Source organism: Nomascus leucogenys, chromosome 6 (genome assembly GCF_006542625.1).
Source record: "Nomascus leucogenys isolate Asia chromosome 6, Asia_NLE_v1, whole genome shotgun sequence".
NCBI classification, from domain to species: domain Eukaryota; kingdom Metazoa; phylum Chordata; class Mammalia; order Primates; family Hylobatidae; genus Nomascus; species Nomascus leucogenys.
In genome coordinates this window covers 34,639,306-34,657,685 of record NC_044386.1, presented here as the reverse complement: position 1 = coordinate 34,657,685, position 18,380 = coordinate 34,639,306, and the positions used below count along the sequence as shown (strand labels likewise).

General features: G+C 38.4%; 1 protein-coding gene across 2 annotated transcripts in view; it reads right to left on the bottom strand.

Annotated features, from left to right (window-relative positions):
* Positions 1-355: 355 nt before the first annotated feature.
* Positions 356-18,380, bottom strand: part of WDR70 (WD repeat domain 70) — a 381,591-nt gene continuing 363,566 nt past the window's right edge. For both annotated transcript variants that reach the window (XM_030813996.1, XM_030813997.1), the window contains exon 18: positions 356-543. In XM_030813996.1, coding sequence (XP_030669856.1) covers positions 456-543 — 88 coding nt within the window. In that variant the 3' untranslated portion in view covers positions 356-455. The remainder of the gene's footprint in view (positions 544-18,380) is intronic.

Below are 18,380 nucleotides of genomic sequence, written 5' to 3'. Positions count from 1 at the left end.
ATTTGGTTTGAACTCAGCCTAATTATTTACAGTCATGTAAACAACTGTTGTGAAATTATACAGAAACATTAAACTTTTTGATCTCTATTTCTATATTATGTTCCTAGAATTGCTAGAGACAGACGCACATCTTAATGTACATTTTCCTCTCTAAGGTTATGAGAATCTGGACAAGACCAGTAATTGTTGAATAAAGTTTCCAAATACCTAAAGTACTTGGTAATAGACTAAGAATCTGTTTCTTGTTTATCTGTAATCAGTTTAATAGTTGCAGGTAAGAAAATTTAAGCACAATTTTAGTGAAGCCTAGCCACCAAACTTTTGACCAGTTCAATAATGCAAAGGACAAAACCTGTTCATAAAAATGAATTTTTAATTTCATGAGCATAAAAAAAAAACCCAAAACCTGTCCCATATCCCTCCCACTCATGCAAAAAGCTCTCAAACGAGATTTTTCAAATTTTACGTTTTTTCCATTCTGGCTCATTCTTTGCTTCCTCATCATCAGATTCAACTTGGGCAAACATGGTTTTGGGCTGAGTCCTAAAAGAAAAGTTAAAGAAGAGAAGGCAAAATTTAGTCAGAAAGTATTTGTTACATTAGATTTTGCTTCCTTCATCAAGTGGGAGCAAACGTGGGGAATAAATTACAACTCAATTATTAAATATAAATCAGTAAACTTCTGGAAAGAAAAAGATAATAGAAATTTAATTATGTTTAGGAAAAGAGACAAAGATTCTTTAAGAGATTTACACTCTGTGGCAGACTGTACACACTGTTCTTTCCTTAAATAAAATGTAAATGCATCAAATTCAGTGGAACTTCACCCATCCTACCACCTGAAACTCTGGGTAACTGGGACCGTATGGAAGAACAAACTACAGTCACCAAGCAAGAATCTACATGATCTTTATTAAGACCATTCATTAAGCTCTCTGGGTTGTCCCTAGGCTTCAGTAGTGCAAATATATGTTTATAGTACACATAAATTGGAAAATATGAGTTAGTTTTCTTATCTAATGAATTTGAGCCTGCAAAAAAAAAAAACACCAAAGAAAACAAATGAATATCCCCTGCATTCCTACATTCAGCCCAACGCATGGAAATGCCAAGCGTTTTAGGATACATCACTGATACATGGCTGTAATACTGCCACACACATCAAGCAATCTGCACAAAGACTTTCTGTGCTTTGTAAACATACCTGGTTCAATGACATCCCTTTTCACACTACTCACATAAGAAGTATCTCCAAGAAAATGTCAAGTGGTTATAATGTCTGCCCCTTTTGGTCATGCTACTCTGATTTTATTTTAAAAAACAGCTCTATCGCATTATGAAGAAACATTAAAGCATATCTGCAGGTTATATATTTCAGCTTGTATTTTCATTTAGAATCATTATATCCACGTAATTCCAGAATGGTAAAAATAATGACAACTATAATTCCTTTTATTTGGCAAGAAAACCAGGATAAACTTCATATTACCTCTTGCTGCTTTTTTATTATCCTAGGGAAGAAGCATAAACCATCCACAACTCATGCTGATGTTGTCTGACATGAGTCATGTACTAGAATTGCTCGTGCATAAGTTGATCATTATTCCTGTCTCTTCAGTTACCTCACACACTTACCTAGAGGCCAAGCTGTCCCCATACACAACCCAGTTGGTTAAACTTCTTGTTGTCACTTTAAGACACTGTTATGATATCTATAAACAGGTCACAGCTCTTAAATTTCAAAAAGCAGCTACAGGTTTTGATAGGCCATAAGTTGCTGAATTCCTAACTGGCTTTCTAACATGCTACAACAAGGCAATTGGTGCTTGTTACATATTTCATCTTCTGGCAAAGATGCTGACCAGTTAGGTATGCATAAACCTGTTCAAGAACAAATTTGTCCAGGTTAAAAAATCCTTTGAATTAGATATTTAACTTCTCAGGGGGAAAAAAAGGAACAAGGTCTTCCAGTGATATCTGACAATGCTTCGTAAGACACCAGCTCATCAATGTTAGTTGTAATGAGATTTAAGTATTAAGAAATTGCAATGCTAGTTTCTTGGATATAAAAAAGGAAATTAAATGGCAACTTACAGGAAGAAATGTAGAGTCTGAAAAGGCTATTTCATTTAAGGGGTTATTTTCTATATTAGACTGTTCTCACGCTGCTAATAAAGACATATCTGAGACTAGGTAATTTATAAAAGAAAGAGGTTTAATGGACTCACGGTTACACCTGCCTGGGGAGGCCTAACAATCATGGTGTAAGGCAAACGAGGAGCAAAGTTATGTCTTACATGGCAGCAGACAAGAGAGTGTGTGCAGGGGAACTGCCCTTTGTAAAACCATCAGATCTTGTGAGATTCACTATCACAACAGCAACATGGGAAATTACCTCCCACTAGGTCCTTCCCATGATGTGAGAATTGTGGGAGCTACCATTCAAGATGAGATTTGGGTGGGGACACAGCCAAACCATATCACTCTTTCTTTAGAGACAGGGTCTTTCTCTGTCACCTAGGCTAGGGTGCAGTGGCACAATCATAGCTCACTGTAACTGAACTTCCAGGCTCAAGTGATCCTCCTGCCTCAGCCTCCCAGTAGCTAGGACTGAAGATGTGCACCACCATGTCTGATTAATTTTTCTATTTTTTTGTAGAGACACGGTCTTGCTCATGTTGCCCAGGCTGGTCTCAAGTGCCTGGCCTCAAGCAATCTGCCCATCCTGGCCTCCCAAAGCGCTGGGATTACAGGCATGAGTCACCACACCCAGCCAAGATATTAGTCTTTTTAATATTCCACCTACTTCCAAAAGTATCTGTGGCAGGTTGATGGCTAACATTAAAGGGCACAGAATCAACGAAACTATATAACAACAGCTAGAAAGAGGCACGAGAGGATGTTTTGGTGGGATGGGAATGTTCTATAATCTTGACTGAAATGGTGATTAACAGGTGTATGCATTTGTCAAAACTTGAAATGGGTATATTTTGTATTTTATTGTATGTAAATTGTACCTCAAAAAAGTTGATTTGTAAAGAAACTAAAAACAAAACAAATTGGTAGAAAATAAAGAACCAAGGAATGAAAGGGTAATTGAGCATTAAACTTAGCACTGAATTTCCTAGCAGCCACGAGAAAAGAAAAAGGACAAATATTTGTTTTTCAAAGGAGATACTGCGTTTTTTTGTTTTTTCACGTAGTATTGAACTCAGTTAATTCATTGAGTAAATGTTTGCATCAGGGTCACTTCAACTGTCATTTCCAATCACTATATCACAAGTTTCCTTGGTCCCCACTAGGAATTAAAATGTAGGGAATATTAAGTTGTTTGGAAGGTAAGACAGTTAAACATCATAGTCCTTTTTTGCAAAACTCCATGAAATTTAATTTCTACTTTTGAACTAATCATAATGTTGCCAGCAAAATGGCCACATTATGTGTATGCATAATATTTTTTTCTTCTTAAAAAAAAAAACAGGATACATGTGCAGAACGTGCAGGTTCATTACATCAGTATACATGTGCCATGGTGGTTTGCTGCATGACCTGTCCTCTAAGTTCCTTTCCCTCACACCCCAACCTCCAAAAGGCCCTGGTGTGTGGTGTTCCCCTCTCTGTGTTCATGTGTTCTCAGTGTTCAACTCCCACTTACGAGTGAGAACATGAGGCGTTTGGTTTTCTGTTCCTGTGTTAGTTTGCTGAGGATGATGGCTTCCAGCTTCATCCATGTCCCTGCAAAGGACAGATCTCATTCCTTTTTATGACTGTATAGTATTCCACATGGAATACTATACTTCTTTATTCAGTCTATCACTGACGGGCATTTGGGTTAGTTCCATGTCTTTGCTATTGTAAACAGTGCTGCAACAAACATACGTGTGCATGTGTCTTTAGAGCAGGATGATTTATATTCCTTTGGGTATATAACTGGTAATGGGATTGCTGGGTCAAATGGTATTTCTGGTTCTAGATCCTTGAGGAATCGCCCTACTGTCTACCTCAATGGTTGAACTAATTTACATTCCCAACGGTGTAAAAGTGTTCCTATTTCTCCAAAGCCTTGCCAGCATCTATTGTTTCATGACTTTTTAATAATCACCATTCTCACTGGCACGAGGTGGTATCTCATTGTGGTTTTGATTTGCATTTCTCTGGTGATCAGTGATGTTGAGCTTTTTTTCATGTTTCTTGGCTGCATAAATGACTTCTTTTTAGAAGTGTCTGTTCATATCCTTTGCCCACTTTTTGATGGGTTTTCTTCTTGTAAATATGTTTAAGTTCCTTGTAAATTCTGGATATTAGACCTTTGTCAGATGGGTAGATTGCAAAAATTTTCTCCCATTCTGTAGGTTGCCTGTTAACTCTGATGATAGTTTCTTTTGCTGTGCAGAAGCTCTTTAAGTTTAATTAGATCCCATTTGTCAATTTTGGCTTTTGTTACAATAGCTTTTGGCATTTTTGTCATGAAGTCTTTGCCCATGCCTATATCCTAGGAATGGTATTGCCTGGGTTTTCTTCTAGGGTTTTTATGGTTTGGAATTTTACATTTAAGTCTTTAATCCATCTTGAGTTAATTCCTGTATAAGGTATAAGGAAGGGGTCCAGTTTCAGCTTTCTGCATATGGCTAGCCAGTTTTCCCAGCACCATTTACTGAATAGGAGATCCTTTCCCCATTGCTTGTTTTTGTCAGGTTTGTCAAAGATCAGATGGTTGTAGATGTGTAGGTTTCTGAGGCCTCTGTTCTGCTCCATTGGTCTATATGTCTATTTTGGTACTAATACCATGCTGTTTTAGTTACTGTAACCTTGTAGTACGTTTAAAGTCAGGTAGCATGATGCCTCTAGCTTTGTTCTTTTTGCTTAGGATTGCCTTGGCTATTCGGGTTCTTCTTTGATTCCATATGAAATTTAAAATAGTTTTTTCTAATTCTGTGAAGAATGTCAATGGTAGTTTGATGGCAATAGCATTGAATCTATAAATTACTTTGGGCAGTATGGCCATTTTCACCATATTGATTCTTCCTATTCATGAGGATGGAATGTTTTTCCATTTGTTTGTGTCCTCTCTTGTTTCCTTGAGCAGTGGTTTGTAGTTCTCCTTGAAGAGGTTCTTCTCATCCCTTGTTAGCTGTATTCCTAGGTATTTTATTCTCTTTGTAGTGACTGTGAATGGGAGTTCATTCATGATTTGGCTCTCTGCTTGTCTATTGTTGGTGTAAAGGAATACTTGTGATTTTTGCACAATGATTTTGCATCTTGAGACTTTGCTGAAGTTGCTTATCAGTTCGAGAAGTTTTTAGGTTGAGATGATGAGGTTTTCTAAATATGTCATCTGCAAACAGAGATAACTTGACTTCCTCTCTTCCTATCTGAATACCTCTTGCCTGATTGCCCCGGCCAGAATTTCCAGTACTATGTTGAATAGGAGTGGTGACAGAGGACATCTTTGTCTTGTATCAGTTTTCAAAGGGAATGCTTTCAGCTTTTGCCCATTCAATGTAATATTGGCTGTGGGTTTGTCATAAATAGCTCTTATTATTTTGAGATATGTTCCATCAATACCTAGCTTATTGACAGTTTTTAAAATGAAGGGGTGTTGAATTTTATCTAAGGCCTTTTCTGCATCTATTGAGATCATCAAAGTGTTCCTATTTTTCCACAGCCTCCCAGCATTTATACTTCCTGACTTTTTAATAATCATCATTCTGACTGGCATGAGATGGTATCTCGTGGTTTTATTTGCATTTCTCTGATGATCAGTGATGTTGGGCTTCTTTTCATAAATTTGTTGGCCACGTAAATGCTTCTTTTGAGAAGTGTCTGTTGATATCTTTTGCCCACTTTTTTTTTTCCTTTTTTAAATTTTTTTTATTTTTTATTATTATACTTTAGGTTTTAGGGTACATGTGCACAATGTGCAGGTTTGTTACATATGTATCCATGTGCCATGTTGATTTGCTGCACCCATTAACTCATCATTTAGCATTAGGTATATCTCCTAATGCTGTCCCTCCCCCCTCCCCCCACCCCACAACAGTCCCCAGAGTGTGATGTTCCCCTTCCTGTGTCCATGAGTTCTCATTGTTCAATTCCCACCTATGAGTGAGAACATGCAGTGTTTGGTTTTTTGTCCTTACGATAGTTTACTGAGAATGATATTTTCCAGTTTCATCCATGTCCCTACAAACGACATGAACTCATCATTTTTTATGGCTGCATAGTATTCCATGGTGTATATGTGCCACATTTTCTTAATCCAGTCTATCATTGTTGGACATTTGGGTTGGTTCCAAGTCTTTGCTATTGTGAATAGTGCCACAATAAACATACGTGTGCATGTGTCTTTATAGCAGCATGATTTATAGTCCTTTGGGTATATACCCAGTAATGGGATGGCTGGGTCAAATGGTATTTCTAGTTCTAGATCCCTGAGGAATTGCCACACTGACTTCCACAATGGTTGAGCTATTTTACAGTCCCACCAACAGTGTAAAAGTGTTCCTATTTCTCCACATCCTCTCCAGCATCTGTTGTTTCCTGACTTTTTAATGATAGCCATTCTAACTGGTGTGAGATGGTATCTCACTGTGGTTTTGATTTGCATTTCTCTGATGGCCAGTGATGATGAGCATTTTTTCATGTGTTTTTTGGCTGCATAGATGTCTTCTTTTGTGAAGTGTCTGTTCATGTCCTTTGCCCACTTTTTGGTAGGGTTGTTTGTTTTTTTCTTGTAAATTTGTTTGAGTTCATTGTAGATTCTGGATATTAGCCCTTTGTCAGATGAGTAGGTTGCGAAAATTTTCTCCCACTCTGTAGGTTGCCTGTTCACTCTGATGGTAGTTTCTTTTGCTGTGCAGAAGCTCTTTAGTTTAATTAGATCCCATTTGTCAATTTTGGCTTTTGTTGCCATTGCTTTTGGTGTTTTAGACATGAAGTCCTTGCCCATGCCTATGTCCTGAATGGCATTGCCTAGGTCTTCTTCTAGGGTTTTTATGGTTTTAGGTCTAACTGATGGGGTTGTTTTTTTCTTGTAAATATGTTTTTGGTTTCTGTCTTTAGATCTGTTTATGTGATAGATTATGTTTATTGATTTACGTATGTTGAACCAGCCTTGCATCCCAGGGATGAAGCTGACTTGATGATGTGGATTAAGTTTTTTTGATGTGCTGCTGGATTCGGTTTGGCAGTATTTTATTGAGGATTTTTGCATCAATGTTCATCAGGGACATTGGCCCAAAGTTTTCTTTTTTGTATGTGTTTCTATTCCTCGTTTTGGTATCAAGATGATGCTGGCTTCATAAAATGAGTTAGGGAGGAGTCCCTCCTTTTCAATTGTTTGGAATAGTTTCAGAAGGAATGGTACCAGCTTCTCTTTGTACTTCCGGTAGAATTTGGCTGTGAATCGTCTGGTTGTGGGCTTTTTCTAGTTGATAGGCTATTAATTACTGCCTCAATTTCAGAACTTGTTATTGGTCTATTCAGGGATTTGACTTTTTCCTGGGTTAGTCTTGGGAGGGTGTATGTGTCCAGGAATTTGTCCATTTCTTCTAGATTTTCTAGTTTATTTGCTTAGAGGTGTTCATAGCATTCTCTGATGGTAGTTTGTATTTCTGTGGGATCAGTGGTGATATCCCTTTTATTATTTTTTATTGTGTCTATTTGATTCTTCTCTCTCTTATTAGTCTAGCTATCAGTTTATCTATTTTGTTAATGTTTTCAAAACACCAGCTCCTGGATTTGTTGATTTTTTGGAGGGTTTTTCATGTCTCTATCTCCTTCAATTCTTCTCTTAGTTATTTCTTGTCTTCTGCTAGCTTTTGGATTAGTCTGCTCTTGCCACGCTAGCTCTTTTAATTGTGATGTTAGGGTGTCGATTTAAGATCTTTCTAGCTTTCTAATGTGAGCATTTATTGCTATAAATTTCCCTCTTAATACTGCTTTAGCTGTGTCCCAGAGATTCTGGAACACTGTCTCTTTGTTCTCATTGGTTTCAAAGAACTTCTTTATTTCTGCCTTAATTTCACTATCTATCCAGGAGTCATTAAGGAGCAGGTTATTCAATTTCCATGAAATTGTGTGGTTTTGAGTGAGTTTCTTAATTGTGAGTTCTAATTTGATCGCACTGAGGTCTGAGAGGCGGTTATTATTTCAGTTATTTTGCATTTGCTGAGGAGTGTTTTACTTCCAATTATGTGGTCGATTTTAGAATAAGTGCCATGTGGAACTGAGAAGAATGTATATTCTGCTGATTTGGGGTAGAGAGTTCTGTAGACATCTACTAGGTCCATTTGATTGAGAACTGAGTTCAAGTCCTGAATTTCCTTGTTAATTTTCTGTCTCGTTAATCTAATACTGACAGTGGAGTGTTAAAGTCTCCCACTATTAATGTGTGGGAGTCTAAGTCTCTTTGTAGGTCCCTAAGAACTTGTTTTATGAATCTGGGTACGCTCCTGTATTGGGTACATATATATTCAGAATAGTTAGCTCTTCTTGTTGAATTGTTCCCTTTACCATTATGCAATGCCCTTCTTTGCCTTTTTTGATCTTTGTTGGTTTAAAGTCTGTTTTGTCAGAGACTAGGATTGCAACTCCTGCTTTTTTTGCTTTCCATTTACTTGGTAGATTTTTCTCCATCCCTTTATTTTGAGCCTGTGTATGTCTTTGCACATAAGATGGGGCTCCTGAATACAGCACACCAATGGGTCTTGACTCCTTATCCAATTTGCCAGTCTGTGTCTATCTTTTAATTGGAACATTTAGCCCATTTACATTTAAGGTTAGTATTGTTATGTGTGAATTCAATCCAGTCATCATGATGCTATTTGGTTACTTTGCACACTAGATGCAGTTTCTTTGTAGTGTCAGTGGTTTTTATATTTTGGTATGTTTTTGCAGTGGCTGGTATTGGTTTTTCCTTTCCATATTTAGTGCTTCTTTCAGGAGCTCTTGCAGTGCAGGCCTCATGGTAACAAAACCCCTTCAGCATTTGCTTGTCTGGAAAGGATTTTATTTCTCCTTCACTTATGAAGCTTATTAGTTTGGCTGGATATGAAATTCTGGGTTGAAAATTCTTTCCTTTAAGAATGTTAGATAGTGGCCTGCAATCTCTTCTGGCTTGTAGAGCTTCTGCTGAGAAGTCTGCTGTTGGTCTGATGGGCTTCCCTTTGTAGGGGACCTGGCCTTTCTCTCTGGCTGCCCTTAACAGTTCAACCTTGGAGAATCTAGTGATTAAGTGTCTTGGGGTTGATCTTCTCATGGAATATCTTAGTGGTGTTCTCTGTATTTCCTGAATTTGCATGTTGGTCTGTCTTGCTAGGTTGGGGAAGTTCTCCTGGAAAATATCCTGAAGTGTGTTTTCCAGCTTGTTTCCATTCTCCCCATCTTCTTCTGGTACTCCAATCATAGGTTCATTTTTTAAATGAAGTCCCATATTTCTTGGAGGCTTTGTTCATTCCTTTTCATTCTTTTTTCTCTATTCTTGTCTGCATGTCTTATTTCAGTAAGGTGGGCTTCAAACTCTGATATCCTTTCTTCCGCTTGGTCGATTTGGCTGTTGATACTTGTGCATGCTTCACGAAGTTCTTGTGCTGTGTTTTTCAGCTCCATCAGGTCGTTTATGTTCCTCTCTAAACTGGTTATTCTAGTTAGCAATTCCTCCTCCAACATTTTATCAAGCTTCTTAGCTTCTTTGCATTGGGTAAGGACATGCTCCTTAGCTCATCACAGTTTTTTATTACCCATTTTCTGAAGCCTACCTCTTCAATTTGTCCATCTGATCCTCCATCCAGTTCGGTGCCCTTAATGGAGAGATGACGCAATCATTTGGAGGAGAAGAGGCACTCTGGCCTTTTAGGTTTTCAGCATTTTTTTGTTGACTCTTTTTCATCTTCATGAGTTTGTCTAGTTTCGGTCTTTGGGGCTACTGACCCTTGGATGGGGTTTTTGTGGGGCCTTTTTGTTGTTGTTGATGCTGTTGTTGTCACTTTCTGCTTGTTTTTCTTTCAATAATCAGGCCTACTCTTCTCTAGGGCTGTTGCAGTTTGCTGTGGGTTCACTTCAGGCCCCAGTCATCTGATTCGCTCCCATGCCTGGAGATGTCACTCAAGGAGGCTGGAGGGCAGCCAAGGTGGGTGCCTCCTCCTTCTTCTGGGACCTCTAACCTCGAGGGGCACCAATCTGATGCCAGTAGGATTGCTCTTGTATAGGGTGTCTGACAATCTCTGTTGGAGGGTCTCACCCAGTTGGGTGGCATGAGGAGCAGGACCCACTGAACGAAGCACTCTGTCCCTTGGTGGAGAGGGTGTGTTTTGCTGAGAGGAAACCCACTCGTCTGGGCTGCCCGGATTCCTCAGAACTACCAGGAGAAAAGGCTAAGTCTGTTGGTCTGCAGAGACTAAGGCCACCCCTCCTGCTAGGGGCTCAGGCCAAGGGAGATCCCAATTCTGTCCCTGAGCCTCTGGCTGGAGTTACTGGAGATCCTGCAGGGAAGCCATGACCACTGAGGAAGAATGGGTCAGGGTTAGACCTGAAGAGGCACTCTGGCCACAGACTGCCACAGCCGGTGTGTTGGGCTGTGGGGACAAGTCTTGGGACCAAGCCGTCCAGCCTTCCTGGCTCCAGCAGGGGAAAAATGCAGCCTGGAGTTATAGAAATGGGTGCTGCCCTTCCCCCACCCAGAGAGCTTAGCGTGTTAGGCAGTTGCTAGTCCCAGTGCTAGCTGCTGCCCCTCCCCCAAGGAGCCAAATAGCAGGCAGCGATAGCCAGTGCTGGTCACCCCTTCCCCTGGAAATTCAGTAGGCTTAAGCAGATCCCAGCTGAGAGGCTGTAAGAATCTGCACATCTGCACATTCCAGGGTTGGGATGCTAGGCCCCAGTGGCCTGGGTCTGCAAGTGGGATCTTCTGATCTGTGGGTTGCACAGTTCCATGGGAAAAGCAGTTTCCCCAGCTGGATAGTGTGTTCACTCACTGCCTCCCTTAGCTGGGGGGAGGGGGGTTCCCCTTCCCTGTGTGGCTCTCAGGTGGGTTGCTGCACCACATTGCCCTTCCTGCTGTGGGACACACCAGCCTTCTAGTCAGTTTTGATGAGAGAACCTGGATAGCTTGGTTGCTGGTGAAGGATTCACATGCTTATTATGTTTTTTTCCAGTGGGAGCCTGTGAACACCGCTTCTTTGAGTTGGCCATCTTGGCCCTGCCCATAATATTTCATGCGATATTTCAAGGCATGACATCTAACCTGAAACTTGTAATGGTCCCCTTTCCCCAAATTGGAAAAACCAAGGCAATAAACTCTAAATTTTCCTGGCAATTTTCCCAGTGCTTGTTTACCACCTGTTTTGTCATTCTGTTGGTCAGGTAGGGGAATAATTGAGTATAAGAACTCGGCTCCCATCAACACCTGGTGTTGGCAAAAGTGTATATCCACATACAACAAAGTTAGAACCTCAACTTATACCATACACAAAAATTACCTCAAAATGGATCAAAGATCTAACCATAAGAGATAAAACTATATAACTCGTATAAAACACAGACATTAGATTTGGCAATGATTTCTTGGATATGATTCCAAAAGCACAGACAACAGAAGAATAAAGTAGGTAAACTGGACTATATCAAAATTAAAAACTTCTGTGCTTCAAAGGACACAACTGACAGAGTGAAAAGGCAGAATGGGAGAAAATATTTGCAAATCATATACCTGACAAAGGATTAACATCCAGAATATATAAAGAACTCCCACAACAACAACAACAACAAAAAAACATTTTTAAAATGGGCAAAGAACTTGAATAGGCATTTCTCCAAAGATATACAAATAGCCAAAAAGTGCATGAAATGATGTTCAATATCATTAATAATTAGGGAAGTGCAGACCTAAACCACAGTGAGATACCACCTCACCACAAGAATGGCTACTGTTGGAAAAAAAAAAAAAAAAAACAGATAATAACAAGTATTGGCCAGGATGCAGAAAAACTGGAACCCTTGCATGCTATAGATAGTAATGTAAAATGGCACAGCCACTACGGAAAACAGTATAGTGGTTCCTCAAAAAATTAAAAATAGAACTGCCATGTGATCGAGCAATTCCATTTCTGGGTATATACCCTCCAAAACTGAAAACATACGGAGATATTTGCTCATGGCAGCATTATTCACAAGAGCCAAAGAGTAGAAGCAACTCAACTATCCATTGATAGAGAAGCATGATATGGTATATACATAAATGGAATATTATTCATCCTGAAAAAGGAAGGAAATTCTGATAACATGCTGTAATACAGATGAACCCTGAAGACAGTATGCTAAGTGAAATTGGCCAGTCACAGAAAGACAAAAACTGTTTGATTCCACTTATATGAGGTACCTAGAGTAGTCAAATCCATAGAGTTAAAAAGTAGAATGGTGGTTACCAGAAACTGGGTGGAGGGTGAAATGGAGAGTTGTTTAATGCAGGGGTCCCCAACCCCCAGACTGCTATTGGTCCATGGCCTGTTAGGAAACGGGCTGCCCAGCATGAGATGAGCAGTGGGCGAGTGAGCATTACCACCTGAGCTCCACCTCCTGTAAAATCAGTGACAGCATTAGATTCTCAAAGGAGCACAAACCCTATTGTGAACTGCACATGTGAGGGATCTAGGTTGTGTGCTCCTTATGAGAATCTAATGCCTGATGATCCGAGGTGGAACAGTTTCATCCCAAAACCATATCCCACCACTCCCATTCCATGGAAAAATTGTCTTCCATGAAACTAGTCCCTGGTGCAAAAAAGGTTGGAGATAGCTGGTTTCATGGATATAGAGTTTTAGTTTGGCAAGATGAAGAGTTCTGGAGAGTTTGCACAACAATGTGAATGTATTTAACACTAATGAACTATATACTTATAAATGGTTAAGATAGTTTTATCTCATGTTTATTCTACCAAAATTAGACCTTTTTAAATTAAAAAAAAAAAAAGAACTAGGCTCTTGGGCTTGGGAGTAACGAAGAACAAATCCCCTTCCTGGGACAAAAAGGAGGAGCCTTGGAGAGGGCCTTAGCCTCCAACCTAGAGCAGTGCCTAGGGTACTGCTTCTCAAACCATCTGTAATGGAGGGCCAGTCTTTGCTTTCCAATTTCCAGGATTCTGCAGACAAATATTATATTTCTAGAAATATAAAATTTAAAGACTACAAAATACAAATCTAGGTTTTTATTAGATTCAACAGACACATCAAATTGCTATAAAATGTCCAAAGTGTTACTCTGAATTCTACATTTACCTCATCAGCACTGGTTGGTGGACCATAGTGAGCAGTACTTCTTGAGAGCTCCATCCCTCCCCTAGCTTGGCAAAGAAGGGAGAAAAACAGGGCTTTGAAACAAGGCTGTGGAGTAAGAATTTGTCTTCTTAACAAATTTTCACACATGATGAGCTTCCTCCAACTATGGGAAAATATTTCTCATATCTGGAAAAGTTGGCCCTGTATGATGCTACTGAAGAGTGGGTGAAAGAATAAAATTTGGGGTTGCACTCTCAGGCCCATCCTTAAAGGAGTGGTCTTTGATTTTGGGGAGTTAGGCATGGGGAAGTGAAGCAAAGTATGGGCCATGGAAGGAATTTTCTGTCATTCCAATCCATCCTGCCCTCAAAACCAACATTCTTACAGCATAATTCAGAACCTTTAATAAGAGCTGTGTGTTGTTTGCTGAATAAAGACTAGGTTGTTCAAAAAAGATTATTCAACTTTAGCACACTGAACATCTCTACCAAGCCTAAGGAACACCAGTGTTTTGTAGGAGCATAGCGAGAGAATCATAGCTTTAAACATTGTAGCTATTCTTTCTTTTTGGCAATTTTTATCTTTGAATTTATTTCTAGCAGTTATTCTTTTGAAAAGTTTAGAAATCCACATATGAGAAATATTTTAAAAATTCAATTCAGAGCTATCTAGGACATTTTAAATGGATTTCTTTAGTCACCACTTTATCAAAACAATGAGGAACAGATGATTAGGCAACCTCTAGCAATGTTAGGACTAGAACCAGGAGACTTCTTCCCTGGGGGATGGCCTAATTTGCCCTTGGCACAGAAAACTACTATAAAAATAAATCAACAACATCAAACAAAAGTAAAATGACAGATACAAAGAGATAAAGTGTTGATGGATTTGAAAACACCTAAAAGCTGGTCCACAAATTCCCACTTTTAAAGCTAGCAGGAAACAAACAAAAACAATAACAACCAACAAACCCTCTATTTTACATCGTCACTGGCCACAAAAATGGATTCCTTTCTGGGCTGCTTGAAGAAATGGAATTTGTACACTGATGTTAAGAAATATTCTGTTGGAATGAGAACACATGGACACAGGGAGGGGAACATCACACACCGGGGCCAGTCGGGGTATGGGGGGCTGGGGGAGGGATAGCATTAGCAGAAATACCTATTGTAGATGATGGGTTGATGGGTACAGCAAACCACCATGGCACGTGTATACCTATGTAACAAACCTGTATGTTCTGCACATGTATCCCAGAACTTAAAGTATATATGTATATATATATATATATATATATATATATATATATATATAAAATATACTTATATATAACATACTTATATATATAACATACTTATATATATACTTATATATATAATATACTATATATAATATACTTATATATATACTTTATATATATAATATACTTATATATATACTTTATATATATAATATACATATATATATAATATATATATAAAAGAAATATTCTATTGGGTGCTTCCACAAGGAAGAGTAGAACCCAACAAATCAAATAGACACTAAAAACATGACAGCAACATAAGAAATACACAAACAAATTGCAAGAAATATATTCCACCACTTCCAGAAAGCAATTCTGTCACCTACGTATTCTTTGTCTTCTATCGAATTTTATACCTCATTTCTCAAGAGACAAGAAATTATCAACTCAAGCTTACTGCCTCATGGCAGATTATTTCCCTTGCCCAAAACAAAAGCCTATAAAGGGATTGACTCGAAGGAAAAGTAGGTAAGGGGAACATTCCATTCAGCCAAATATATAATTACTGTGGGTGTACAACAGGTTAATGGGGATCTAGCAAGCCTCACTGGAGAACCAGTGAAGTATCTACCTTAATGAAGTCAGTTTTAACCAGACTATTCCATATACTGGTTTATGGCCCACACTTACCCATGTTTCTGACGATTAATTTAAAAACCTAAACTTACAGAGGGCTGATGTGAACCTTGCATTTTCCAATTTGAGTAACTCATCTTGGGAAGAGTAAACATTTTCCACTTGATTAATAAATGTCAACTTGTTTACTAGAGTTACCAAGGAGAGCAGATTAGACATCAACATGGTCATTGCTGTCAATCATTAAATAAGCAATCAAGGGAAGGCTAAAAGGTTTTTTGTTTTATTTTGCTTTAGCTTCAGTAACTCTGCATTTGCTAATAGTTAATATGATTTCATAAAGCAAACAGAAAAGCTTAAGCAAATGTCTTTCTCAAATCTATAAATTCTGGATAGCTGATACTTTGTGCTGATTAAATTTCCCCTTGATACTTTTTGAAAAACTGATTCTCAAGATTATTTTTACAAAGTGAGTCTTTTCCAGCAACTGTATGCTGCAGAAAAATAACAGAAACTCAACAGAAACCGAGTCCCACCTTCAGTGCTTCCATCCAGAGGAATTTTGTGTAGAGCAGCCAGTAATGAATAAAGAGTCCCTCTGCAATCTTCTAAAAGAGCATTTTTGGGATGCATTGTTTGTGTGAGCAATTCAAAGTATTAGCAGGACTGTCCTTTCTCTTCTGATTAAGCTTTGACCTATGTCTTCTACACGGCCCTTCTCTAGCACTCAGGCCAGAGTGAAGTCGTCAAAATGTTTTCAGCTGCAGTGGAAAGTCCACAGGTCAAATTCTTTTTAATTATGGATGTTCCTCTGATATGATTCATTCAAAAAGCATAAAGTAAGCTCCAGGGTAATAGAGCAAGTATGAGGCGAAATCACTTGCATTACTCAGTCATCAGTACATGAGTATAAACCACAAGCTTTTTTGGCTCAGGGCCCATTGTTTATTATGAAGGAAAACCTCAAAGCCAAAGTCAATTATAGCCATGACTTTCAATCTGACACACTTGTTAACCCTGTTAGAATGAATACGGCCCAGATGAACTCTGACCCAGTCATCACAATTGCAGAATTATTAAGATTAAATAAAAGCCTCGACCAAAAAATTCCACTTGAAATGGTTCCTTTTTTTGGTGAAGAGCTAATCGAAGTTGTTTTTTTTGTTGTTGTTTATTTTTTTTTTAAATATTAGGCACACTAGGCAACAAGATGTTTCTAGATAAAGAATTTTCTATTTTCTTCAGGAAATGAACATATAATATTTTAGAAAATAAACACATCTCAGGCTCATAAATAGGGTATACTGACTCATTATGCTATGTGTGAGAGTTCAAAGACTGTGTGAAGATGGAAAAAAGAACATACATGAGACCTATGGAAATTGTGAAAATAGGAAACAAAGAAAGAGACAGGAAAAGAGAAACACAATTCTACAAAATTGCCATTAGCTACCTTACCACCAAATGGATAAACAAGTTACAAAGACAAAATCTTTGAAGAACACACAGGCTTGAGACAGCCCAGGTATCATCAAAGCACTCTCTAAGTTCCCATTTATAAGATATATAACTGTGTGGCACAATTTCTATTAAAAAACATGCACGAAAGCTTGGCATTGGTGTAGCCCTGCCCAACTTCATGGATCAGGAAAACAGCTTCAGTGAAGGTAACTCACCGGGGGTGGCGGAGCTGAAGCTAAATCTCAGGACTTCTGATTCTTAGTCCAGTGTTCCCTCTGTTACACCATGCTGGCTCACACAACGATCTTTTAGCTTCACTATTACTCAAGTTTTCTAATAACTACTACCAGTTGCTTTATGATGAAAAGCAGTACACTGTACTTAGTTACAGTTACAGGCTTGATTCTGAAGCCAGAATGCTTGCATTCAAATCCCAATTTTGCCACCTGCCACCTCTGTGGCTTTGGTCAAATTATAAACCTCAATCTCCTTATCTGTAAAATGGGGACAATAATAACACTTGCCTCACAGGGCTGCTGTGAGGATTAAATTAATAATATATATAAAGTTTTAAAACAAGCCTGGCATAGTATAAGTAAAATAAAAGTATCATTATTATTATATACCTTGTTTTGGATATCAGGTGTTCCTCACTTTATATAATAGATGTATTTCCCAAAAGCTGTATGTAGAATATATTTGGTAAATTAATTTATATGTTAAACACAATATAGCAGCTTGCTACTTTTTAAAGGAAATAATTTTGTTATGCAAATAATATTTCTTCACTATGAATTTCTATAATTGAAATAATCTAGTCAGTAAATTTGAATTTTCTTAAAGGAGAATAATTTGTTGCTTGTTTTCATAATTACTTTTGTATATTACAGAATAATTTGTTGCTTGTTTTTCATAATTGCTTTTGTACTATTACCAAACATTAGTGTGCAAAACAATCACCCAGGGCACCTCTTAATATTCAGATTCCCACCCCTAATCCCACAAAGCCGCCTTGAGTTGGTTTAGGATGGAGTCCAGAAATCTGCATTTTTAAACACCCCCCACCCTGCAAAAAAAAGAAAAAAAAAAAAAACAACTACATACACCGCTCTGATGCAGGCAGTTCACAAAACCACTTTCAGAAACACTGGCTTCTACACAGGAATACAGTGGAAAGTGACAATTAGTCACCTAAATATAACTCTGGAAAAAATATATTTTCTCTCTGTGCATTTATGATTCTTCCTGACACAAATAACACATAAACCTTCACTTGCTCACAGAGTGGCTTCTTTAAATATTGCCTACAACTCAACATGACTTTAAATGGATCCTTTATAGGTATTTTAACACATACATACACACATATTCATATATCCAATATCAGACAAGATATGCATACTGAAAATTAAATTGACTGAACCAGCAAATAATGGCAGCCTATCTGGCAAGAAAAGTGACGTGGTTGACAGAGCTGTCATTCTGTCAGGTTGCTGGCCAGGGTCCAGGCTTCCACACACATCTATCCTTGTCTGACGTGTAAGCTAATAGCATTGTGGATCTACATCCTGCCCATTCCCCAGCCAGCTCCTTTTCTCTCCCTCCAGCAGCATCTTCTAACAAGAAACTGAAACTGAATCTGCCTATGTGTAGCTGAACAAGAGTCCTCTGTGATCCTGCTGTGTTTGAAAATTTTCATGGCTGTTACATTGCTAGGGCCAGGAATGAAACTTAAATACTCAATCTATAAAAGTAAACTCTTCAAAGACTCT